At 39.6% G+C, this 25,879-nt stretch overlaps 6 protein-coding genes across 8 annotated transcripts; 3 read left to right on the top strand and 3 right to left on the bottom strand.

The window, feature by feature from the left end:
• Positions 1–2,139: 2,139 nt before the first annotated feature.
• Positions 2,140–7,495, bottom strand: LOC117571696 (uncharacterized). Its single transcript, XM_034253990.2, has 3 exons — positions 7,054–7,495; positions 6,039–6,992; positions 2,140–2,299 (listed from the first exon to the last, which is right to left on the bottom strand). Exons 1-2 carry the CDS (start codon positions 7,408–7,410, stop codon positions 6,648–6,650), a joined length of 702 nt encoding a protein of 233 aa, XP_034109881.1. The 5' UTR covers positions 7,411–7,495; the 3' UTR covers positions 2,140–2,299; positions 6,039–6,647.
• A 262-nt stretch (positions 7,496–7,757) lies between these two features.
• LOC117571693 (uncharacterized) lies at positions 7,758–9,329 on the top strand. Its single transcript, XM_034253987.2, has one exon. The coding sequence runs from the start codon at positions 7,792–7,794 to the stop codon at positions 9,196–9,198; it is 1,407 nt and encodes a 468-aa protein (XP_034109878.1). The 5' UTR covers positions 7,758–7,791; the 3' UTR covers positions 9,199–9,329.
• Positions 9,330–9,668: 339 nt separating this feature from the next.
• LOC117571697 (60S ribosomal protein L10a-2) lies at positions 9,669–11,183 on the bottom strand. Of its 2 annotated transcripts, XM_034253991.2 has the most exons (3): positions 11,028–11,183; positions 10,547–10,702; positions 9,669–10,231 (listed from the first exon to the last, which is right to left on the bottom strand). In XM_034253991.2, exons 1-3 carry the CDS (start codon positions 11,030–11,032, stop codon positions 9,739–9,741), a joined length of 654 nt encoding a protein of 217 aa, XP_034109882.1. In that variant the 5' UTR covers positions 11,033–11,183; the 3' UTR covers positions 9,669–9,738. The 2 variants fall into 2 exon arrangements, with proteins under 2 accessions (XP_034109882.1, XP_034109884.1); XM_034253993.2 differs by lacking the exons at positions 10,547–10,702; positions 11,028–11,183 and adding an exon at positions 10,344–10,481.
• Positions 11,184–11,506: 323 nt separating this feature from the next.
• Positions 11,507–16,322, top strand: LOC117571694 (NADH-cytochrome b5 reductase 3). Of its 2 annotated transcripts, none has more exons than XM_034253988.2 (4): positions 11,507–11,920; positions 14,090–14,743; positions 14,806–14,905; positions 15,842–16,322. In XM_034253988.2, exons 1-4 carry the CDS (start codon positions 11,897–11,899, stop codon positions 16,012–16,014), a joined length of 951 nt encoding a protein of 316 aa, XP_034109879.1. In that variant the 5' UTR covers positions 11,507–11,896; the 3' UTR covers positions 16,015–16,322. The 2 variants fall into 2 exon arrangements, with proteins under 2 accessions (XP_034109879.1, XP_034109880.1); XM_034253989.2 differs by lacking the exon at positions 11,507–11,920 and adding an exon at positions 12,909–13,139.
• A 2,086-nt stretch (positions 16,323–18,408) lies between these two features.
• LOC117568941 (G2/mitotic-specific cyclin-A) lies at positions 18,409–25,034 on the bottom strand. Its single transcript, XM_034249879.2, is given in 8 exon segments — positions 18,409–18,587; positions 18,589–18,648; positions 18,713–18,960; positions 19,023–19,227; positions 19,469–19,692; positions 22,920–23,169; positions 23,247–23,443; positions 24,258–25,034. Coding segments are annotated over 8 exon segments (1,470 nt in total). The 5' UTR covers positions 24,459–25,034; the 3' UTR covers positions 18,409–18,502.
• Positions 20,688–22,129, top strand: LOC117568942 (RIB43A-like with coiled-coils protein 2). The gene is made up of 2 exons (XM_034249880.2): positions 20,688–20,909; positions 20,965–22,129. The coding sequence occupies exons 1-2, from the start codon at positions 20,784–20,786 to the stop codon at positions 21,982–21,984; spliced, it is 1,146 nt and encodes a 381-aa protein (XP_034105771.1). The 5' UTR covers positions 20,688–20,783; the 3' UTR covers positions 21,985–22,129.
• Positions 25,035–25,879: the final 845 nt, after the last annotated feature.

Raw genomic sequence — 25,879 nt, 5'->3', positions numbered from 1 at the left:
GCGTCACTGATTGTGCATCGTAGTACGATGGCTAGAGTACAACAACATCTGCCTCCACTCTTTGCTCTCAGGTAATTTTTGTTTGCTGAGGTCGTGGGAATTTCGCACCCACTCGCTCTGTTTATGTTTTTGACGGACGTCTCTCAATCATTGCTACGTTCTTTGCTGTCCCACTCTCACCCGCTTATTTATATACTTACTTGTACGTGAGCACGCTCTCGCACACACTCGCAAAACGAAAAGGGAAATTTGAATATTGTGGGCATTGTGCTCTTAAATTATTTCACATAAAGAGATGCCTCAGTGAAATTTCAAATTGATATTTTAAATGTGCAATATCAATGATTGTTTGATTATGAAACAATTAATAAATGATATGCCATTTAATTAGCATAATAACTTATTTGCTAATTAGACTTTTCCATTCACAACGCTGCCCATTCCCCCCAAAAACGAAACTTGACATTGGTTTTGTTTACGATTATTTATGGGTCTCTTAAAACGTCTAGACAGTCGCAGCATTATTTATCTAGTTTGATTTATGTGATGAAGGAAATTCAACATTTTTCCACATTCCGCCTCGAGTGTGTGCCAAATAACCTACACTACTTTAGTGTAGTATGCGATACTCTATGATATAATTATGTAAATACGCATGGCTAAAAACATTGGACTCTTTGGCCAAGTTTGTTTTTGTACCCAAAACCTGGTCGAGTCTTTTGAGCCGACAATAAAAGAGAGAGCCAGTCGAATGGTCGAATAGCAATGCAATAAAAGAAAACACAAATATTAATAAATTTTAATTTACGTAACCGCCAATCAAACGTTTTGTTTTCTTTAGTTTTTTTTTCGTATTTGTGTGAGGTAAAAACAAAATTGGAACACAACTCAAGTCAATTGATCAATTAAGGATGCAATGAGAAAAATCGACATGCAATCAAGTGTGGCATGCAACAAACTAAGGTTTGGACAAGTGGCAAAAAAAAACAATACATCAAGAAGCGAAACGGAATCGTGTTAACCACATTTCTTCATGAATTTCATCGTGTGAACCTCGATAAAAAGAAACGAACAAAGCTTATAGTAGAAATCGATAACAATGCTATAAAAACATGGCTTTATTATAATGCAAATTTTTGTAGGTATTTGCTGAACCGTTTAAAGAAATTGATTTAAATGTGAATAACATACAAAAAATTTATGAATTGTACGTTTTTATTGTGCATTTTATTTGTAAACATTTGGCAAAAGAGTTTGCGTGAAAAAAAAAAAACAACATAATAATTGGAATTTTTCATTTGTTAATATTTGGCAAAAGTGATATCATGAATGCATTAAAACAAAACAGTTTATAAAAATAATAAAAGAGAAAAAATTAAATAATAATTTTAAACTTTTATACTGTACAATTCATTTAGCGTGTATAATAAAAAAAATATGAATTTGAACTGAAGCTTTTTTGTGTAAATATTTAACAATAGAGTTAGCGCCAAAAAGGTTTTTTTATAGACCAAGCAAAAGTTTATTTATGCCCCAAAGGCGTCAATTAGTTGTATTAGCCAGAGTAATTATCGGCTCGAATGGGACGCACCTTTCTCGGCCCAAAGATCACGAGAAGAAATGGTCAGATATAGATATAGATACAGATACAGATACAGATACACGCATGACCTTAAAGCTACTTTCGCGTTACTTTCTATGCATTTTCGCTATACTTTCTATGTAATTTGGATACAAACACAAACACAGACGGATAAATAGAGATATGTATGTTTGTAGCTATGCATATTGACGAGCTACGCGTCGTATACGTAATGAGTGTGGTACTCACCAGACTATCGGCCACATTTTGACTCATTATACGAGTACTCGATGGCGTCCAGCTGCTGCAATTACTTCAATGTGCGTGCTTAGACTTTGGTAAGATGCAATTGCTGTTGCTGTTGCTGTGGTGGCTGCTGTTGTTGCTGCTGCTTCTGCTGATGATGATGACGATGACTTGTATCTGTTGGATACGCGCATTTTGACTTTGACACGGCTTTGCGTCTAACGACGACACACAGATAATTTGTTGTTGTTATTGTTGTGGTTTTCTTGTTTCTTTTATGTATAATTATTATATATTTCTTTTTTATTGTATTATTACTACTAGCAGTTGTGTTTGAATTGTGCAACTGCTGTTCACTGTTGTTGGCAAGCGGATGTGAGCATCTGACGAACAAAACTTGCAATGCGATCGATGCGACGACGACGACGATGCGACGCACAAAATTTCAAGTTTTCTTTGGTTAGCGCAACTCTGTAAGAAAGCGACGAAAAATACAAAAATAAAGCACATACATAACAACACACACAGACACAAACACAACACTTTGGTAAAAGCAGTGAAAAGCATTTAAAAGTCGCACAGTAAACGCGTTTTCTATACGCTCAAAGGAAAGTGCGCAACGTTTGTGGCCCGCGCAAATGAAATGGCCAATAAAAAAATAAAAAACAAAAAAAAGTAAAGAAATAAAAACAACAACACATTGCTCGCATGCCAAAGACCATACCCCCAATAACATCAGCCCATAGTCCAGAGACCCCCAAGCTATAGCATGGGGGATTTATTATTGTCGTAGACCGAAGCGACTCCCAGCGCCCCACAATAGCAACTGAGCGCAGCCGCTGTACGCTGAGTGCTGAGCGTTCAGCGTTGAGCTGAGCTGACGAACGTGACGAGCAGCTGATTTACGATATTAAGCCACAGAAAGTAATGGCATAAGTTGCCTTGCCACTGTGCACAGTGGTGTCAGCTGAGCTTCAACACACAGATTATCTTTGTTCGTTTGTCTGTCCGGTTTCCTAAATTTGTTGTGCACTGCGATAATGAGTGTTGGAAACTTTTAAATTGATCTACGCTTACAGATCTTTCAAAAGTTATTATTGAATTTCCTGAAATTTTGATATCTCATCTTAGTTACCAGAAAATTTCAAGAATTAAACTAATTTTAGTTAATTATATATTATTTTTTATATTTATATTATTATAATTATTATTTTTTGTTTAATTATTATTTATTAGTATTATTATTTTATTATTATTATATATTATTATTATTATTTACATTGTTTATTTATTTATTTATTATTACATTGTTATATTCCCTAACACTTCATTGAAATTTCATAATAACTCAGGATCTTCTATAAGTAGAAATGATCTATCATCGTTCGTCTGTTCATGTGCATAAAATCGTTGTGCTTAGCTATGATGACAGCTAGAAACCTCAAAAATTTTAATTTAAACAAATTTTTAAATGTTAATATAGTACCTTTAAAAATGGTCTACGCTTAGGGTTCTTAAACAAGAAAGTTTTTGAGTTTTTTGGTAATATTAATATTTTTTTATTTATCTTTAAGGATCTACCCAGTTTTAGCTTTTGTGCTATACACTTAACTCATAAAAGCCCAATAATAAATACAGAATTTCTTTAACTAGTAAACGATCATGCCAAAGATCACTTCGTGAATAATCAATTCCAGCACACACTCTACTTCGAATCCCTTTTAACCATTAAATTAAAAGAAAGCAAATAATTTTTAGCTATAAAGTTTACTCTTCATTGAATACTTACTATCCTAAGAACTTCACTACACTCCCAATCAGTTCGTGAAGTTCGTAATTCCAGCATACACATCAATTTAAATTCCAGGAATTCCATATTAAGTTCAAAGAAACATAGCAATTTTTAGCTATAAAGCTTGCTCTTCGCTCACTAACTGTCCAGAGAACTTCACTACAATGATAATCAGTTTGTGAAGAAGCAATTCCAGCTTGTTCGAATTCCTCTTAACCATTTAATTGAAACAGTAATTTTTAGCTATAAAGCTTACTCTTCACTTACTTCCATACAATCCCATCGCAATCACAGAACACTTTTAGCAAACCAAGATCAGTTACCACTGTGCGATTGCGATGTCAACGTCGACAGCGTTGTGCTTGTCACTCGCGCAAATGATGAATTTCTTTTTTACCACTCATAATCGCATTGCCCGCTTGTCCGTACCTTGTCGTAAGTAGTTCCAAAAGATAGCGGGGCTTGTCAAAATGTTTAGCAAACCCGCAACGCTAATGAAAGTTCGTCATTTTTTTGCCAACTTCGTCTTGTATTAACTCGTATTTTGTTGTTGCTGTTGCTTCACTGTTGCTTGTGGTATGTGTTCTGAATACCTCAACAGTGGGCACATGAAAAAATGCGGAAAATGTATGCACAAAAGCAAACACAGCAAGCAAAACAAAACTCAAAAAGAAAATAAAGAAGCAACAGGTAGGAGTTTGGTTTTGCGCGAATATCGTAAGAGAAACAAAGAGAGCGCACGCAAGAGAGCGAACATGCAGAGCATCGCACATCAAGTGAGTTTTTGCTTACGCGGATCTGTATCGTAAATTTGAGAATACAAAGCGCAAGCGTAGAATCATTTGACTGTCAAGCTGTGAAGCTTTTAAGTCAACGGATTTATGACGTAGCTAAATATATACCTGTTTGGTTTTTACAAATTCCGGATATAAGATATGCAGAAACATGCTAAATAAATGCAAGATTACACGGCAAACTGCTTCCTGAACTTAGTTAGTCATTGTAATCAGTTGTGCTTACGATATTCAATGCGCATTAAGGGCAACACGGTTTTTGTGTGTGTTGCCTCTAAACAAGCCATCATCAACCTTGATTACCTTGAGAGCTAAACTGACCCTTTCACTCACTCCAATTATGTGCAAAAGAATACACGATAGAGGTCTTAATTATGAGTTGGCAGCCACTTCATGCATCTAACATTATATATGAATATGAGCGATCTTTTGTGAAACTGCTGTTGAGCATCAATTCATTAGCATTTCAAATTAATACAAAACTTAAAACAAGCTGCGCTGCTTACGGCGCTGCCTACATACGTTGTGTTCACAGTTCTGACAGCCAAAGCGAGCTTTTTGTTTGGTTTGCTTGCAAAAACAAAACCCAAAACGAGACGCGCGCTTTTTGATCGTTTGTGTTTTACACCTCCACACACTCACACACACACACAAACACAGGCTGGAACACTCCATATACGATACGATATAAGAACACATATATTTATTGTATAATATTCCACTTGTTTGTTTGTAGTGCAATTTTTAGTGAAATGTAAGCGCATTTCGTTGCCTTTTCAATTGTTTTTTTTTTTTGTTTTTCATTTTCGGACAACAACAATTGGGCTGGCCTTTTACGCTCCAGCAGAGCACAGCTTGCGCTCTCTCTCTACCTGTCTCTCATTCAGTTCTGTGTGTTGGTAGTTTGCTCTCTTAAAATATTAATGATCTCACTGCTTCGTGTTCGTGTGCGCACTGTTCTCAATTTACGATATCAAAATTGCTTTATTAGCCAAAAACAAAAAAAGACAATACCCAAAAAAAGCAGTTAAATCTTTTATATACTTTGCTCATACCAATTCTCTTCACATATTTGGTGGAATTTTTTGTGTGTGTTAGTTTTTGTTGTTGTGTTGTTTTGTTGTGATATTCTTTTTATTTTTGACTTGTTTCGGACGTGTTTTTAGCCAGATTGGCCAACAAGGCAGCAAAAATAAATACAAGAGTAAAGTATTTGTAGATTTCTAGAGTTTATCGAAGCAGTTTGATTATTCATTTTTGCAAATTTTCTTTTCTTCAGTTTATGAATGGATCTTGTGGCAAGTTGACCGCTTCCCAGTTTTCCCATAAAGTCTCTTGCTAGTTTTATGGCCAGGAAAAAACACGTTGCAATTGGCAACTGGTTTACAGCTATGCAACGACACACACACTCATACACAGCGTTGCCTAGCTGCACTTATACACACACACACACATAGAGCGGACTGCAGGTGTGTAAAATGGCAAAACGCTTGTATCATATTTTTCAAGTCGAAATCTTTTCATGCAATTGTTGTTTTTTGTAGCGCGCACAGCAATTTGACAATTAATTTTAATAACATTTGATTATTTTCAACATTTTTGCAGATACTTTTTTCGCATATACCTTTTACATTTTCATTTGTTTGCCATTCATTTGCTACTTTTGTGCACTTTTCACACACAAACTCGAAACGAAACAGAAAATGCCATTAATGATATGCTGCCCGTTGTTGTTGTTGTTGGTGCTGCTGCTGCTCGCTTTTGTTGTCTTGAAAATTTTCGTTACGCTTTGGCAGACATTACGAGCCACGCTCCGCACTTTCGCGTCCCGCTCACCGCGCTCTCTCTCTCTATCACACTCTCCCGAAACGTAAGCGAACCCAAAAGCAAAACGCACTCGAGGGGGACTCGTGATACCCGGCACCTCGTCTATCTTTGGTTACACGTAGATTGCGACTGAAAAGCCAAACCAGCAACCGAAATCGAAACCCCCAGCACACAAGACTGAAGCTGGCCACGAGAGCGGGAGAGAGTGAGAGAGTTTGTTGTGGTGCACCCAGAGTTACTCTTAGCACAAAGAGTGTGAGAGCCCGATCACAATACCTCGTTTACCTGTTGAGCGATGAACGTAGCAGGCGGAAGAAGAAGTCTGTCCGTTAGCGTTAATTAAAGATAACTTAAAATAATCTATTTTCTTTATAAACTATTAAAATCGAGTCTTGTTCTTATAGCTTTAAGCGTGTGACAATACATTACAAAGTTTCTTTTTAAGTTTCTCAAAAATGATCACATAATCAACGATCATGTCGAGATTTTTTCGAAGTGGCAGCACATTAGCCGTATCCTCAAAGGATTGCTTGGCTCGTCGCAAACGCCGCTGGATCTCTGGCACACTATGCAGTTGAGCGCAGGACAATTCCATATCGGTTGATATGAAGGCCGAGAGCAGAGCAGCAAGATCCTGGCTTAATTGGAATTTGGGCATTACGAATGACACTACATGCTGCTCCACGAGCATTGTGTGTGAGTCGTCCGTCGCATTTAATTGAAACTCCTTCGGCCGCTTCGGTTGTGCAGACTACAAAAAAAAAAAATACAATTTCAAAACGCTGCCAACTTGTTGCATCCCTACAACTCACCAGCAATCGAGGCAACCTGTCTATTGAATTGAAATCGCGTCCAAGTTTTAAAGTAAATGGCCTCTCATTGCTCTTTGATACATATTGATAGCCTTCAGGGGTTTTACGAAATCCCGGATGCAGATCGAGTAATTTCAAGCGCTTCTTAACGGCTTCTGTTAACTGATAGCTGTGCACCTTGGGCAAAATGTCTCTCAATAGAATCTCACACAGCTCCATCGTGGATAGCTCGTTGTCTGCATTGCCCGGCGTGAAATCGGTGAATGTTGCAGCATCCTGTATAAACAGCAAGCGACAGGAAACTGTTGCGTACTCAATAAGTTCCATGTGCAATGTGGTATCCTCGTTCTCACTCATTTCGCGACAACAATGTTATCGTGTGTTTTTGTTTTCGCACTTATGATCAAACTGTTTGTGGCATAAACAGCTTAACAGCTTAACAGCTTGCTACACTGTTAGTTAACAGAGACACTGCATCATATATGCTCAACCATTTCGGTAACTTTAAATAAATGATAATAATAATATAAGCACAAAGAAACAGTTTGTGTTTGTGCTTTGGGTTAAAATTAGTTGAAATTTTCATTAAATTTAAATTTTAACTGTCGTGTGCAACCAAATCGATAACAAGTTTCTGTTAACAGTTATCGAAATTGCACTTCATCAGTGCTGTCTTTGGAATCGGTATTTTTGGTATGCTGTCAATCACACACACGGTCACATTGTATCATTATAATTATGAACGAAGAACTGAATTTTATAAACAAAGATTTAAACAATGTTCTACAGCAACTTGTCAACGACAAAACACACGACATGGGTGCCGATGTGCAACAGCGAAAGGAAAAAGTGGCCATGTTGATCAAACTACATGTGCGACACCTGCAACAGACGGTGATTACGCATCGCCGCCGTCGCCAGCAGCGAGCACGACGACGTCTTAAACAGATGCGTTCGTTCTTCATGCAACAGATGATACAGCTGCAGTCGAAGTACATGCACATGTTTGCCATGCTGCGCCTTAAGCACGCCCAACTAGACAATCTGGATGAGGAGGAGCCAACTGCACTCAATTCCGAATCCCCGCCAGCTGAAATTATACCCACAGCGCACTCCGAGTTCTGGGAGCTGACTGTGCCGCAGTTCAGCGACGAACAGTTCCTCAACAGCTTACATGTAACCCGCAGCACTTTCCAGATGCTCTGCAGCCAATTGGCCCCGACGCTGCAATCGGTGCCCGAGCTAACTTCGCCCCACTTGGAGCATATCTCTGCTGAGAAATGTGTGGGATTGGCGCTCTACTTCCTAGCCAGCGGTGAACGCATCTCCATCATATCGGAGCAGTTTGCACTACCACGAGCACGCACCATCAAGTGCTTGAAGGTCTTCTGCAATGCAGTGATGAGCAGCCTGGGCAAAGCGTTGCGTCTGCTGCCCCAAAGCCAAACGGATTGCTCAAATGTCTTGGCCGGATTCCGCAGGGAATGCAACATGCCAGCTGCTCTAATTGGTGTGCTCGCCGTCTGCTGCATTCCACTGCGTGGCAAGGGGAAGGGACAAGGTGATGCCACGCTACGCATGGAGTTTCTCCTGGACGATCGTATGCTGTTCCGTGAACTGCAGCTGGGGAATGCAAGTGGCAACAGGGCGCCATTGACACCGCTATTCGCGCACGCTCCCAATCCTTTGTCGCAATTGCCGCTGCGTTGCATCAATGGGCGTGAGGTGCCCACCTTTGTGCTGGCTCCCGTTCATCAAAATTATCCCTTGAGACCTTGGCTGCTGCAGCAGTATACGGATCCTGTGGCGCCGCACGAATACGATTTCAATGAGGTTGCCGATCATCTGCAGGAGCTCAGTGATTGTGCCCTACATAGGCTGATGTCACGTTGGCGTTTCCTTAGTCAACCACTAGACATCAGTTTCCAGACCGCTTCTTGCATCATTACGGCGGCCACCGTGCTGCACAATCTGCTCGAGGAGCTCAGCGAACCACACATGCTCGAGTGGGGCAATAGTGTGGACGTCTCCAGGTTCAGGCCACCGCCCATTTTCCTAAATCAGCCAGACAGCAATGAGGATTCATTACGTGCTTTAGATGTGCGGGATTTTCTCGCGAGGACAATTAGCTCTACGGAAATGTAATAGGCAATTATATTGGCGGATTGTAAATAGTTTAGCTAATAAAAGACATATTTATCTGTATGCGAAGATTCTTTAATTTGATATTTAAAACTTGAACGAATCACCTTTACGGATTCTTTCGATGGTGGAGAAAGCTGCTTATATTCTGGAATAAGAGCTTCTTGATGGTAATTTAATTATACATCATTAAAGAGTGCAAAATTGTAAATAATTTAAGTGACTAGATAGAAATATATAGTTTTACTCAAAATTCGTTTAGTTTAATAGAACAGTTTCAAGATGAAACTTTCAGCTTGTACGATTTTATACATTCAAAATAACATCTTTCACCATATAATACTAAATTAACATTGATCTGCAATTATATCTATCAATTATTTAACAAAACCCCAGAATAAACTGTAATAAGTTCAAATAGAATAAAACTAGTGAAATACACGGAAGTCCCCAAGCGAAAAGTCTTGCAAGTATACATTAGAAAAACGTAAAATTTATTTTGTATTTTATATTGTTAGGTGTAAAACATTGCTCAAACGATGTTTAGTACAGACGCTGAGGGGGACCCATCGACGACTTGATGTGCAGAGAACGCACGTTCTGCCAGTTCTTCTTGAGCAGGGAGACCAAGAAGTTGATGGACAAACTGACGTTCTGGGAGAGCTCATCCTGCTTCATGCCGACGTGGCCAACGGCAACGGACAGACACAGCACCTTCTTCATCTGGAACTTGATGGTGGACTTGACCTCCTCGATCTTGGCCAACATCGACTCCTGGTGGGAGAGCAGACCAGGGAACTTGCCAGCCTTGTTAAGACCGGGACCCAACAGACGTGGGATCTGCTTGATCAGAGACTCGGAAGCCAAGAAAGCATCATAAGACTTGGCCAGTTTCTTGACCAGCTTCTTGTTCTTGTTCAGCTTCTTCAGAGCCTCAGCATCCATGAATTCAACGCCGTTAGCCTTGGCTTCATCGCAATGCTGCTGATCACCCAGAATGCACACCTTCATCTTGGGGCGGGGCACGTGCTTCAACCTATAATAAAAATGAAAATGTTTACAATTAGTAACTGAAGTTGTGGGAAAGTTAATTCAAATGAAGCTAGCTAAAAATCGAGCAACCATTTTCAAATGGGAGCAAAACTTACACAGCTTGTGTGTCTTGTTATTACGTATTAATCTAGGGTTCGGTATCATTTCTGATACCTACTCAATTTGATTTTAAGACCCTGAGTGCAGGTCTCGTCGAGTTGTGAATCGAGTTGACAATCACACCATCGACTTCCTAACACTGATGATGCCCGGTTTAAGGGTAAAAATGCAGTGCAGGTATTTTGTTTAGCCAACGTACTTAACAGTGCCTGAGAAACGCTTGTCCTTTTGGGGATCGTAGTTCTTGAGGCCAATTTGGAGTTCCACAGATTCCAAGAAACCGCGCTTCTTTTTCAGCGACTGCTCCAGAAGAGTGGTGACGCCCTCAAGGAGCGTATCACGAGACACTTTCGATCTGCAATTGTTAAAAAGCAATAATTAGTTTCACAAACTTTGGTAGAAATATTATTATTAATGTTGAAGTAATGTGTAAATGGTTGCAACTTGCATGAGTAGTCACATATTTAACACAAAAACTCGCAAGTTTAATATTGCAATCATTTCCAAACTGATGTGGTCATTGATATTGGTCCAAAAAGCTGGTTTCTGATTGCCAACCACGCAAAATATTATGGGAAAATTATATACCGGCATATAATCTCTTAAAACGTTCCATAATTTTCCAATTATTTGCGTGGATGCATTATATTTTTAAAGATTTTGTTGACAGAAAAACTTACGCCATGTTGATCCCTTGACGACCGATTCACGAAAGAAAGAATGGAGTTGCAGCGATAACAAGTATGGCTGTCGTTTCGATTACAACGCGAATACAACTCTGAAGCAAGGCAGTGTCAACGTTGGTTTCTTGTATTTTACTTTACAATGTATTATATTATATAAATTAATTTTGTTTTGAAAGTAAAGGCAGTTCTAATGGATAAATATTTGTTAAATATTGATATTAGTTCAGTTGAGTTTGGTAATTTTCTGAAATTAGATAAAGCAGCTTGCTTTTCTCTGCACTTTGTATTTTAGTATATGTATATCCGCCTTTAACTGTATGTTTAGTATTTGAAGTGCGGCCACATTGCTGTTTCTCTTAAAAAACAAGTTTTTCTACATATTTTAAAAGTATTGTTTGGTTTTACAATTATTCTGTAATCTGTTTACATACTGAGATCTTGTTTAGCAGCATTTATTTGTACTTAATGATCTCATGACTTGAATAACGCATTTCATTATTAAATCTTTTATTAATCAGCGGTTCGAAGAGTATTGAAAGAGACATAGCGAATGAAGTGCTCTCGTGGTCGTGGTAGTTAAAAAGAGAGTCAATAATTCGTGGTCAAACAAAACAATTGCTTTCACTATCAGCACTCTCTCTCTATCTGTCTGTCGTCTGCGTTCGCATTTCGCGTTGGGCCTGCGTTGCGTTTTAAAATAAAACTGCTGTGCCTCCGACAGTGTCCATTGAGTGGGTTGCTCCATCAGTGCAATTCACGAATTATATAATTTATCCAAAAGTGCACTCATTGATTTTCCACCACAGAGAATCCAAAAGGAATAAACAGCATTCACACTCCAGCAATCAGCAGCGTCTCCAGGCATGGCGCGGTTAATTGAGAGCAATGTAAGTTACGAAACACGAATTGCAACGAAACTTTTGCATAATTCTTAAAACAAAACTGTTTCGGTTAGTGACCGCATTATACATATGTATGTATTATTAAATACTTGTCTCGTACACCACATTTCGCTAGCCATTTCATAATTGTTAAAAATATCCATTTGTATGTATGCTGCGATTTGGTTGTATGCATGTGTTAACCATTTGGCATCTCCCACAGAAGAATTAAAAACAGAACAACATGCGGATAACTTAAAAATCTACGCACACACCTATATAGGAATTCCAATTGAACAACAAATATCATGACGTCATGCGCTTAATGTAGCCAACAAAATCTATTACGACGATCTTATAATTATGTCAAGTGTGTAACAGCAGCTTAGAAAGAGACAGGTAGCTGAGCGTATTTTCGGCAAGTTACTTAATCAATGCGTAAGAAGTTACGTACTGCTGTTACTATTATGATTCCTTGTTGTCTGCTGCGGCTGCAAATATTAATTAGGGATTTTACGTACTTGTGTCGTATGCGCAACGTCACGATACGGCTAATCGCTCACAGCCAATCAGCTGTTCGGCACTCAAGTCTACTCTTTGGCCAAACATGCCTCTCGTTTTCTCTTTAACAAAATGAACCTGAATCAGCTCTACAAATTTATTCAACTGTCATTGTGTGTTAGCTCTCTTACGACTTTTGTGCTTTGTCAGCTCTCGCAGAGCAAGATTTGTTGTTTGTTTTTTGCTTATCATCGTTAGAAAATACTTACTGTGATACAGTCAGTCAATTTAGTATGTATTTACCTTGCAAGTGACTTGAACTTTGTAATGTTATTAAAAATAGAAAACGTGTTTGGTTTAATTATTCTGTCGCTTTAAAATGCTTAGCAAACTTTCGAAATCTGTTATTTGAGTCACAAACTGATCAAGTTGCCTTTTAGCGGACTGATAAAGTATTTATACTTATCAGCTTACTGAGCCAACTCACTGTTTGGCGACGCGTGCTGACTCGGCACCGAGACCGAAGCCCTCGTGTTGACTTCACCGCGTTGACTTCATTTCAATTGGAAATTGTGCGCGACCGCGTTCGGTTCACCAAACGTTTTGCTGCTTTCAATAAAGTGTCGGTCAAGTTCAAGAGCTGGAAAATTTAAATTGGAAATCCAAATAATATTAAACAATTGCGTAGCAAGTGTTGCGAGTGCGTAAAATGACAGATTTCGATGTAAGTTCATTTCCTACATTGTTTGTCGAAGAGCAAGAGAGTTTTAGCTTTCGCTTGCTCTCTTTTTGGGTAGCCCATATGTGGGCTCTCTGTTTATCTTGCCTGCGAGTCAGTTGTGACGTCATAGTTAATTACATTTGCATCACCCGGAGAGAGCGCATCGTATGCGCCTCGTGCAATGCAAAAACGTCGTACTCCTAAAATGGACTATGACTTCAAGGTCGCTGCCAAGTCGGTTGGTTAAAAGTTGCACGCAGCTTGAATAACCTCAATTAATACGTTTGGCTTCAATCGATGTGTGGGGCTTCAGTTGGCAGCGTTTAAAGTTCGCTATAACCGCTACTAAATATAGATACGCTGTGGGTGTTTATACAATATATTCATATGTTCTTCTCTCTAATTTTCCTTCAGTAATTTTGCTTAGTTAGGAAATGTCTACTTGCATTAAAATTTCATAATATTAAAGTATTCTTTAAACATTGAATTCAATAGATAAAGATACTATTTTACTTTGCGTGTAGTTTTGACAACGTATGATTTGGGTTATTTACTATCGGTAAAAGGAAAATTTTCATAGCACACCATTCGACCTCTTATCAGCAAAGGCATCTGCTCTGGCAATCGCAATAGGAAACGTATTGGGGTCTATAATGCGATTATATGTTATTATAAAATGTACATACATAAAAAATAATAAGTAGCGCCACAACTATTAAGAATAAGATGAAATAGATATAATAACAATGCGAAATACAAACTTAATAGTTTTATTAATAAGTATCTTCAAGTTAAAAGACTATAAATTTAAAAGATTATTAAATTAGGTGTTCGTTCCCTGTATTATTAATGTCACGCTAGATAATTTCATTATATAAATTTTGTTTCAATCCCTGGAAATTACAATTCATAAATAAACATCTAATATTTGTATTATTTTTGTGCATTTATAGTTTGTGCCGATTGCGGTGGGCGTCATTGCTGTGGTCTCCGGTGCCCTCATTGTTCACTATTTCATCAACAAGAAGTCAACGAAACCCCGCCGCGAACCCAACAGAACCGCACGTCTGCGGACTCTGGTCGATCCCAATGACAAGTACCAGCTGCCGCTGATCGAGAAGGAGGTGCTCAGCCATGATACGCGTCGCTTCCGCTTTGGACTGCCCTCCAAGCAGCACATCCTTGGCTTGCCTGTGGGTCAGCACATTCATCTGATTGCCACGATCGACAATGAGTTGGTTATTCGTCCCTATACGCCCATCTCGTCGGATGAGGATGTGGGCTATGTGGATCTTGTGGTGAAGGTGTACTTCAAGGATGTGCATCCCAAGTTCCCAGCTGGTGGCAAGATGACACAGTATCTGGAGCAAATGGAACTGGGCGATAAGATCTCATTCCGCGGTCCATCGGGTCGATTGCAGTATCTGGGCAATGGCACGTTCTCCATCAAGAAGCTGCGCAAGGATCCTCCCAAGCATGTGACGGCCAAGTTTGTGAACATGATTGCCGGTGGCACGGGCATCACGCCCATGTTGCAGCTGGTGCGTGAAGTGCTGAAGCGCAACGAGAAGGACAAGACGCAACTGGCGCTGCTGTTTGCCAACCAGGTAAGTGGAAGTCATTAATTATTAACGATCGCAACAATGATTAATAACGCTATATTTTACAGAGTGAAAAGGACATTCTGCTGCGCGAAGAATTGGATGATTTGGCGAAGAAACATCCTGACCAGTTCAAGGTCTGGTACACCGTGGATAAATCAGCCGAAGGTGAGCAACAGCTGCAGTTAACAAATCAGGCATCAATACATACTTCATTCCACCGATTCATCAAAGTTTTGGGCATATAATTGAAGTTATAGTAGTAATGTTTAGCGAGGATATTCTTTATTTAATATAAAATATCAGAAGTGTAGTTGGCAATTGTTAAGTTATTTTTAACATTGACATCGATGCCAAATGAATTGTGTATAAATTCAAATTTAATGCATGTTTTGTTACGTCTTAATTATAAGCAGCCAGCAGCTATTTATAGGCATTGCGATTAGATAGATTTGTGTTTAGATGCTTAGCTGCATTTTATAGTAATCACAAAATATGTAGCTAGGTGAATGATTGAGTAATTTATATAAGTCAAATGTATGAAATGAATTGCAAATCACACTCGGAATGCATCTCACATCGCCACAACCACAAATCACAATTAGTTGCCATCAAATGTTGTAGTTGTAAGCGTAGCGCACTGCTAAAAAGCCATCTATTATGTTGAAAATTTCGTGTTTGCCCCCCTCGCCACATGCTGCCCTCAAACGGATGCCGCGCACGGCGCACGCGCGCTTTATAGCCTGGTCCTACAACACTGGCCATGTCAATGACGATATGATGCACGAGCATCTGCATCCGCCCGACCCACAAACGCTGTGTCTGCTATGCGGACCGCCTCCTATGGTCAACTACACATGCATACCGGGTCTGGAGCGTCTGGGCCATCGGTCTGAACAACGTTTTAGCTATTAAGTTCCAATCAACCAAGCTAGCCATCTACTTAGAATGTAAATTTGCAACACAAGTGTTTTGCTTTTCATTTCACAAAATACAAAAAGGGAATTTGTGAACGCGTGCAGGTTCTGCAGTTAGTACTAACAAATCATATCAAGAGGGAATATCTTGGCACTAATCTATTTACCGTTTCTATCTTTAATACAGGCTGGAACTATAGCGTGGGCTTCATCAATGACGAAATGATTGGCGCTCATCTGTTGCCGGCCAACGATGACACGATCGTTCTGCTTTGCGGCCCACCGCCCATGATTAACTTTGCCTGCAATCCAGCGCTTGACAAGCTTGGCTATCATCCGGACACACGATTTGCGTACTAGATGGAACACAGGACGGACGGACGGACGGACCAGTGGAATCCATGTGGCATCAATATACACATGCATTGCAGACAATTATTTGCATTTCTGTTTTGTCGATTTCTTTTACGCTCAAGAGTTGCATTTGTAACTGTATCCGAACCAAGACGAATTAACAATGAATACTCCCAAATCGAGTATCCACTTCTGTGGATCTGTGTGTGTGTGTGTGTTTGCGCGTCCAGCTCCAACTGAGGATACAAATGCATCCTCTCAACTATTTTACTTTGTTTTCCTTATTTTTTTTAAATAAACTGTTACTATAAAAACGAATACATTATCTTTTCCATTTCAATTTGTAGTCGTCGAATTTCTATTTGAATTCGACTTGATTCAGCTGAGTAAATAATATGCTAATTTAGGTAATTTATAATCGGAACTAATTTGGTGGACTAATTCGCGCTTTTTAAGTTCGTTAATTAAGAGTCAATTAAATGCTAATTTCGTACATCGTACTGCAGACAGCACAAAGGATAATCCGATAATTAGTGTATCGGATAGTATATATAGTATATTGCTATTACATATACAATACTACTAGTATATTTTAGTGTACTGATAGTACATTATTATATTATATATATACTTATTGCTTATAAAATATTCTGATAGTATAAATAGTATACCGACTGTATATTATATATACAGCAATACAGTAATGTATACATAATACACTGATAGTATACATACTAGATGGGCTGAAAAGTAAGCTCCTTGGAGATGAAAAAAATGTTTTTTTTTATTTTTTCTTTTTTTTTATTCAATGTAGTCTCCTTTTAGGTCGATACACTTATTCCAGCGATTTTCCAACTTTTTGATCCCATCTGAAAAGCAATTCTCCGGAAGGTCTGTAAATACTCCTCTGCAGCATCGATAATTTCCTCCCGCGAACTGAATTTTTTATTGATGAGCCATTTTTTGAGGTTTGGGAAGAGGTAATAGTCCGAGGGAGCCAAATCGGGTGAATAAGGTGAATGGGGAAGCACTTGGAGTCCTAAATCGTTGATTTTAGCCATGGTTCTCACTTTCGTATTTTTGGTCTGGATTCAGCAAACGCGGCACCCAACGGCAGGATAATTTTTTCATGTGCAAAATCTCGCCCAAAATATGTCCTGAACGCTCATTATTAATCCTTGTGGCCTCTGCTAGCTCGCGGATTTTTATTTTCTGGTCAGCCAATACCATTTCATGTTTTTTTTTTACGTTTTCCTGTGTAACCTTCGGAGGGCCTGCCACTGCGGACTTCATCGGTAGTGGAGGTTCGGCCACCAAGAAAATCTCGTAGCCAATATTTCGCGGTGTAATCTGAAGGAGCATTAGCCGCATAGTATTTATCCAACTTTTCTTTAGTTTCCGTCGCTGTTTTGCCTCTCAAAAAATAATGTTTTATGAGGAAACGAAAATCGTTTTCTTCCATGGTCAACATGGTGTCAAACACATCAAAAATTATCAGCTGTCAAAACAAAACTAAGGGCTGTATCGCTCTGAATTTCAACATGGGTACCTAAATATGAATGGACTATAAGGAACGACAATAATTTTTGCGATAGCAGCGCATTTAGGTGGTCAAGGAGGTTACTTTTCAGCCCACCTAGTAGTAGTATATACCATATCCTCTATATTAAACATTATCATAAAACAGGATTCAGTAGTTTCAAGCAAAAGAAAAAACGAACGTAGTTTGGCTTTCATGGGTTTATTGACGGTTAGTAAAATTCGCAAATGTGATTACAAATACAACTGATTCTATTTAGGTGTAAATAATTGTTGAAGCGAATTAAACATCATCCAGCGCTTGCCAAATTGATTTTCAATTTACTCTGCACTAGGCAAATAAATAATGATACAAATACATTAAAATGTTCAACTAAATGTGTAGTAAGCGTGATTAGTTTAAATATGTATATGTAATATATGTACGAACTAGTATTTATGTATTTTGACAAACAGTCAATGCCTAAAATAAGGTGTGTGTTAGTATAGCTTAAAAATTGTTATTTTGACGTTTTTGTTTTTTGTTTTGTTTTGTGAGGTGCTTTATTCCATGTTTCTTCTATTAAATCATTTGCTGCTGGCGCACGCTTGGCGTGACAAACTCGCGCTGAGGACTTCAAATCTTTGTGTGGTGTGTGTGCGTTTTTTCTCTTGATAGTAGCAATGATGTTGTTTGTTAGCTTAGTCAGCATATTAAATCGTCCAATACTTCGCCAGAGTGTAAATTGATCAAAATTTGTATCTAGATGGCAGTGACAGTGCTTGCTCGTTTCATTACGCGTGCGTCGCTTTGGCAGATGATGATAGCTGGCAGCAGTTCTCAACTTAATCGTACTTACATTAATCTATAACGAATACAACTAGATATGTAGCAGAAGGGTTTTACAATACAAAACGCTAACCTACAAATTACAATACAATATGATCATGGCTGATGCTGTTTTGTAAAAAACACTTAAAACTTATAAAACAAATCCACTTTCGAATCCACATTCAGGCCAAACAATAAGTCCGTTGAGCAGGCTGCCTTGTACGCCTGCAATATCCTCCATGTTTTCCTTGCTAAGTTCTATGCTGTCGATGTTTGCCACCTTCTTGTATCTGCAAGAAAGTAAAACGTATAATTACTCAAATTGAAATGTTTGCTGGCCAGTTACAAACTTACTTGTCCCGCTTGTATTTCTCCTGTATGGCCTGAGTGCTGAGGTCCTTGGCGCCCTTGTGTGTTTTGCAGAGCAGCACCACCACATCCATCAATTGCTCCAACGAGTACGTGGTAATCTTTTCCAGCTCTGGTGTCCACATCTGCATACCCAAAATGTGACGTGCCAAAGCGAGCGAAGCAGACGACATCAGTGATGGCAAATATTGCATATAGGTCTCTCCCTCCAGCAGTGACAACTCGCAAATGAACTGCAATACACAAGTAATTCAAATTAGTTGATGTTAAGGAGGAACTATTGACATCGCCTTACCAAAGCCAAGCTCTTGAGCTTCTCGGGCATATCGCTCAGCACGCCATAGGTGGTCATGAAAACGTAAGGTGTTGGTGTGGACAAATTGAATGTGAGAATCTTGAGGAACACTTGCTCCATGCGCAGCACTTGGGCCTGTGTATAGCTGTCGTCGGTGAGGAAGACAAACTCACTAGCGTTTGGTGGGTAGACCTCCTCATATTTACTGCAAAGAGAATAAACTTACGGTTACAATTTCAATTGCCAAAGGATGAGTGTGTAAATGATGACCATTTCGTTCCCTTGACACACACAGCAATTTGATTAGGTAAGTGTGCTGCCATAAACTATGAACGAATCAATCATCACAAACCGGCGTTAAATGTTGACATGTTGTGTCCCTAAGCTACAGCTTGGGCATACGAGAGTAGTGTAGGAGGGGGGTGAGGACTCATTGGATTACTTACGCGGCGACATACATGGCCGCAGTGCCAACCAGCTGAAGCTTGGCGCGTTTCACTGACATGTGGCTAAGGAAGCGGTCCAGATAGGACACTGTCAAATAGAGAGTTTCCGTGTCCAGTTTGTATTCCTCGGCGACCTCGACAAGCCAATCAACCAGAATGGCGCGCATCGAGTGATTGATGTCAGTCTGGCGACGCATGTACTGCGGCTTGGGGCGATGCTTCTTCTGCAAATACGAGAAAGCGATGCGGAGATGTGAGTTAACAAGTCATAATATCTAAGCAATAGTCTGCCACAAGTGTGAAGTGGTAAACAAAAAAGAGCGTTAAACAATCGGCGTCAATCAAACTCGGATTGTTTACCCATACAATTATAGGCTGGTAAAACTAAAGACTTTACGTTTAATTTTTATTTGTAGATTTCACACTCGTTAATATTCGTAGTTGGTTCTTGCACACAAAACAAAAAAAAAGTAACCAAAACTTGCCAAAAAAAAAAAACTACTCTTGGGAAATAAACTCGTTCGCAGCGCAATTTCCCCGAACAACGTTTTGCTTCCCCTCTCTTTCTCACTCGCCTGAAATCGAATTTACCAATTTTTATTTGTTTATTGGTTATTTCGCAGTACGTGAGCCGCATCCAAATACGAACGACGCTCTCCGAGCGCAAATCTTGGGCGAAACGGCAATACGAGCCCGATATGTACATTAGGTGTTTATTTAATAGCCAGCTTAACGATTATTGGACACGTCAAATGCCACCGGAAAAGCCACTAAAGAGACCATTCGGACAAACTGCATGAAATTGTGATTTTTACCTAAAGTTTGGCAGTTCTACGAATCGGTTTAGGGTTTATTTTTCAAATCCATTCTTATGAAGTCATTAGGATGGTATTGCTTTCTTTGTAGCGTAATAGAATAGGGAATGCCTTAGGGAAATTTTAAAATATATAAGTAAAATCATAACATTGCAGCTAAGTAAGTTGATAATGAATGAATAAACAATGAAATAGCTTAATATTCTAGTAACTACGGTGAAATTCTTTATTAAAATATTATTAAAAGCATTTCTTTCTTTCGATATAAAAAAGTATTATAAATAGTTAAGAAAATAAAGTAAATAAATATTTAATATCCGATTTAATGGAGTTGTCAGACTATAAACAAAAGCTACCTACCAACAATCGACCCGACCCGGCAACCAAGCAACAAAAAAAACTATACATTCAAATTTGAATTTCTGTTTCAGAAAGCAAACAAATTTCACACGGAATAGACTACATTTAGAAGTGAACAATTCTTAGGTTAAAGCTACAAGATGACGCTCAAAATGGCATTGTGTACCAAGGATGATCTCAGCGAGGCGATCAAGCTGCAGAAACGGGAGCAGTACGAAGAGGAGCGCAAGAAACGCATCTTCAATGCCAAGCAGCGGCTCTTTGGAGTAAGTCCGGTGTAAACTAGACCTTTTTCCTCTAATAATGCATTCTTATCTTTAGCTCGACTTGGATACGCTGGAGCGACAGATCAGGGAGAAGAAGAAACAGGCAAGTGAGCAGCTGGAGTGCGATAAACGTTATGAGGAGCAGGAACAGCTGCAGAAGCGTCTGATTACCGCCAAGGAAAAGGAATTGGAGAAGGAGAAACGCATCATGGACTCGGATCTGAATTTCTATCGTTGTCGCTATCAACGCAAGGATCAGAGACGTGAATTCGATCTCAATGATCCCAACTACTTGAAGAAGTCGACGCCAGTACGCATCTCCGACGCAGACATCACACTGGGCATCTCCAGTGCGCAGATCTTTTACGGCGAGGATCTCAACAAGAGTGATCGTCAGGTGCGTCAGCGGGAACAGCAACGCGCCTGGCTCGATCAGCAGGTGATGGAGCGCAAGCAGGCGGAGGAGGCACGTCGCCAGGCCGACAATGTGTACATGGAGAGCGTGTGGTGTCGCGACAAGCATCTGGAGGAGATGGCCAAGTCGGATCACCGTATGCGGCATCAGATCATACACAAGATTCGGCAGTTCAACATCAATTTGGCCAAGCAGAAGCAGGAGAATCGACAGCGCCAAAAGCAGGAGACCTACGAGGATGATATGGCCGAGATCTATAACATGTTGTCCAGTGACATGCTCACGGAGAATCCCGATGTCGCCCAGTCGCGCACCAATCCCAACAAGAAGATCGCCTTCATGTATCGCGGCATGACTCCAGATGAATTGCGCGACTTCCGCAAGGGGCAGGTGCAACAATTGACGGACACGCTGCAGCGCAAGACGGAGGCACAGCTGATGGACAAGCAGTGGGAGCAGTATGCCATCAATATGGATCGCTCGCTGATGCACAAGCAGATCGACATGGATCGCAAGTACAAGCAGCAGCTCGATGATCTGGTGCGCGACAATGCGAAGCTGGCCATTGAGCAGGAGAAGCAGCGAAAGGATTCGCTCGAACAGCTCAGCAATGCTGTCTACGACGACTTTTACGATCAATTTAACAAGACATCGCGTTAACTTGATCACTCTTTTATTGTGATCGTGTGTGGAATTGCTTTGGCAGCACTGTACTTGAACTCTACATTACTCTCGGGTCAACTGCGAATGCAGTTCCACACACGTGCAAGACAACAGGGCAAAAACAAGTTAAATAAAGCTTAAATTAAATGTTGACGTGTTTTGTAGTTGTAGTTTTAAATAGGGAATCTCTCTGGGTGGACACGAAACCAAATGGTCGGCCAGCTGCGCTCGTTCCAGTTGCGCAATCATGCCAAGACTGGAAAGCAGCCTTCCAGACAGAGTGGGACAGCAATATAGAAATGAAGACGGCGCCGGGTTATTTCGAATGGTAAACGATAAACAAGAGCCAGCGATGCAGGCAACAAAAAGGAAGAAAGAGGCAAAGAAAAGAAAAAAGGCAACGACGCGCGAAGACATCGTCACCATTAGGGTGCGGACAGGGTTCTCTACACACACACATACAAATATGCAGTTGAGTATAAGTGTGTGTGCAAGTAGACAACATGTATACACACTATTAGTTGACGGAAATGGAAAATGGTTTTGGTTAAGTGCGTGACAAGATACGCACCAGATGGAGGACACACTGCAGTTGTGATGAAATTCTTAGATACAAATAGAAGAGAGGGTCTAGGAGGATTGATAACTAAGCATATACTTTGCTAGATTTCAAAATATTTAATAAATAGGTTTTTGAAGAAGGGAATACATTGAACTAAGCTAATAAATTATTTTTATCGTAAACCTTTTTTAGTTTAAGGTAATTACCAACTATAATCGAAATATATCATTTAAATTGAAAATAAACATAAAGCTATGGTATAGTAATTGAGTTAAAATTATAATTTAAATTAAAAAATAAAAATATATATACATATATAATTGCCTCTACTTAGAGAAAACAAACGACTTATATAAGTTTAGTTACTCACCTCGCTCTCTCGGAAATTCTCCAAGATGTCTTGTTGATACTGAACCACCTCAAAGAATCGTTGCCGATCATTGCGTGGCATCAGCTCAGCTCTTGCGACCACAGAAGCATCGCTGGCGTTAAGCATGTCCTCAGTGAGGCTAGTGTTGGCTTCGGCGATAGAGCGGTCAACGGACATTGGAGACAGCACATCGGTGACGGACATGGGCGTGTTATCCAGTTGAAAGCCATGTTGTTTTGGCAACGATTCGCTACAAGAAGTAAGTAAAACCACAGCGTAAAGTGGAGAAATTGAGAATTTATATCAATGTTGTTGGGCAGCACTTACAATTTGCCGTTGTCTTTTTGAATATTCTCCTTATCGGCAGCATTTGCATTGAGTTGAGACTGCAACTGCACCTGTGTATCGATATTGTCCTCGTATACCGAGAATGTCTTGAATTGCTCCACGGGCACAGCATTTGATTTTTTAGGGCCGCCACCGACGCCATAGCCAGCGTTTTCCACCCCAAGATCACGAAGAGGCTACATAGAATACAAAAAACAAACACACACGCACACAAATGCATAAATTAGTAAAGCGCACTCGCTCAAAATATATATATGTATGTGTGTGTGCGTTTGTGCAGCGAACAAACAGTCGGACAACAACGAGCGAACGCCAGTTGCTGTCTCGCCTTGCGTCTATTCGTGTTTTCCACTCTTGGAAAAATCCTGTTACGGGAGTTGCGCAGTCGCATTTCGATGTTGTTGCTGTTGTTACTCTTTCACTGTGCGCGCCCTTTGCAGGCTTCCCTGGGGCTTCTTTATCTCGCTCTCGCTCTCTCTATTACATGCACGCACACACATTCGCTACTCACTGCCTGCGCATGTGTATGTGTGAGGTGAGCATAGCAATTACATTGCAGTGCACAAGAGCTCGTTTGCCTGTTTGCTATTATTACTCTCTCTGCAAGTCCCTGTGCTCACTTTGTTGTTGTTGGAAGAAAAATGCGCGCCAGAGTAAAGTATTGAAGTATGCATTTCTAGGTTAGTTTTGCAGATTAGGCGCGATTGCGCGCAAAAAGTGCGAATGCATATCAGTGAGTTTGGGTATTAAAAAAATAGTTGCAAAAGCTTATCTACAAAAATAATTATTTAACATACAAATTTGTTGGAACACAGATAGACAGACAGACACAACATGAAACCCACCACCATCGCTGTTCGCAGGAACAACGATCGTTGCCACCACTAAAGCAGAGTTAGAGTGAGAGAGAGCAGGAGGGGCAGCTGCATTTTAACGCACACAACAGGAACAACAACAAAGTTTTGGGATGGAATTGTGATGGAACCTTACCGCTTTGCCGGAGGGTGCGGGAATGCCGCGCGGCACTTTGGTGTTGTTCGGAACTAGCACGCCCGAATTGGCGCGCGGTGCAAGCACATTTGCCTTAATTTGCTGCTTGCCACCAGCTCCCAAAACTGCCTTCTCCTTGATATTCATAATGTTCGGATTCTCCTTTTCGTTGAAGTCACGATGTATTTGAAAGCTTGCCATTATTGAAAACAGTAAGTGAATTTACACGACAATACGATAGTGTTGCTGCAATATTTTTTTGTTGTATCCAAAGGCGCTTTGACTTTCGACTTGCGCCTTGCTCTTTTTTTCGATACTGTAAAATGGTGGCTTTATCTACGCTTCTCTTTATTTTGTGCGTGAGTATGTGTGTGTGTATTAAAATTTGTTTCTTTAGCTCAGCTGCTGCTGCTGCGACGGCGTCGTCCACTTCGAAATGTCGTCGTTTGTTGAGTCGCTTCGGCTTACACTCACACTAACATTTATGCTGCTATATGTGCGTGTATATGCTCAACTTCGCACACATGCACACACACAATAAAGATTTATCAAGCACAAATTGTATCATTCGACACTAAAGACGCGTACAATATATATTTTTTGTAATTTATTTAACTTTCACTAACACCTTAACGTTTTCAAGGTAATTCCATTAAATTTCCAAATACACAAAATACGACAACCACGTTTAAATTAACATTAACATTGCTTTCCTGTATATTCCGTCACCGTGTGCGAGTCCCGAATTAATGCTTGTCGTTCGTACGGAGAGCTATGAGTTTTTGATTTTTTCCCGGTCAACTACAAAGCCAACTCGCATTAATTCGATCATTTCAGTGTGACCACAAGTTGAATTTAAAATGTACTATTTTACTTCGAAAAAGTACCAAATATACCAAATGCATATTTGCTTACACTGGCTATGGTAGCGTGAATTTTTCGAACTTAAATAGTTATCGCTTATCGAAATGGTCTTATAAACTATCATTATTGTTATTTTTGAAATAAATTTTTAAATACTCAAATTCAATGCATAATGTTAAGTATTAAATATTTTTATTTAGAATTTTAAGTAAAATTAATGCAATCTGCTGAATTTTTATTCACATTGGAATAATATTTGCCACTTATTATGTACATATATTTACTGCTATAAGGGAATTAACGTTAAAAAATAACTCTAAGGTCTAATTGAGTTACAGTTTTAAATCATCTTATATTATATTGACAGTATTTCCCTTCAATATTTTTTTATTTTAAATTAATATTTACAAAAATTAATAATGAATAGATTAATTATTATGTTGAACTGAAGTTTGCCTTATTTAAAGACATTTTAAGGAGATAGGTCACGCTGTAAGGTCTTAAGAACCACCTTGATCCAGTTATTGTATATAATGAAAGTACATAGTCTATATTTGCTGAGAATGTGATAAGAATAGCAAAAGGGATCTGCACTTTTCTTTTGTGCATTTTGCGCAACAATTCTCTGTTGCAAATCGCAACAAACGACCTGACCGAACCTCAGGTAGAGACGACCTCAGAGAGGCGAAGACAAGGGAAACTTCTGGTCACACAGCTGCCACACAGTTGCTTGTCTTTGACTCCCGTTGCCCAATGAT

Source organism: Drosophila albomicans, chromosome 3, assembly GCF_009650485.2.
Source record: "Drosophila albomicans strain 15112-1751.03 chromosome 3, ASM965048v2, whole genome shotgun sequence".
In the NCBI taxonomy this organism is placed as follows: domain Eukaryota; kingdom Metazoa; phylum Arthropoda; class Insecta; order Diptera; family Drosophilidae; genus Drosophila; species Drosophila albomicans.
This window is presented reverse-complemented; position numbering and strand designations above follow the sequence as displayed.

Coding starts and splice junctions, on each gene's coding strand:
- LOC117571693 (XM_034253987.2), top strand. CDS start 7,792: ATGAACGAAGAACTGAATTTTATAAACAAAGATTTAAACAATGTTCTA.
- LOC117571697 (XM_034253991.2), bottom strand. Junction 10,232..10,546: donor CGTTTCTCAGGCACTGTTAA/GTACGTTGGCTA, acceptor TTTTTATTATAG/GTTGAAGCACGTGCCCCGCC.
- LOC117571694 (XM_034253988.2), top strand. CDS start 11,897: ATGGCGCGGTTAATTGAGAGCAAT. Junction 11,921..14,089: donor CGCGGTTAATTGAGAGCAAT/GTAAGTTACGAA, acceptor GTGCATTTATAG/TTTGTGCCGATTGCGGTGGG. Junction 14,744..14,805: donor CGCTGCTGTTTGCCAACCAG/GTAAGTGGAAGT, acceptor TATATTTTACAG/AGTGAAAAGGACATTCTGCT.
- LOC117568942 (XM_034249880.2), top strand. CDS start 20,784: ATGACGCTCAAAATGGCATTGTGTACCAAGGATGATCTCAGCGAGGCG. Junction 20,910..20,964: donor CCAAGCAGCGGCTCTTTGGA/GTAAGTCCGGTG, acceptor TCTTATCTTTAG/CTCGACTTGGATACGCTGGA.
- LOC117571696 (XM_034253990.2), bottom strand. CDS start 7,410: ATGAGTGAGAACGAGGATACCACATTGCACATGGAACTTATTGAGTAC. Junction 6,993..7,053: donor ACAGGTTGCCTCGATTGCTG/GTGAGTTGTAGG, acceptor TTTTTTTTGTAG/TCTGCACAACCGAAGCGGCC.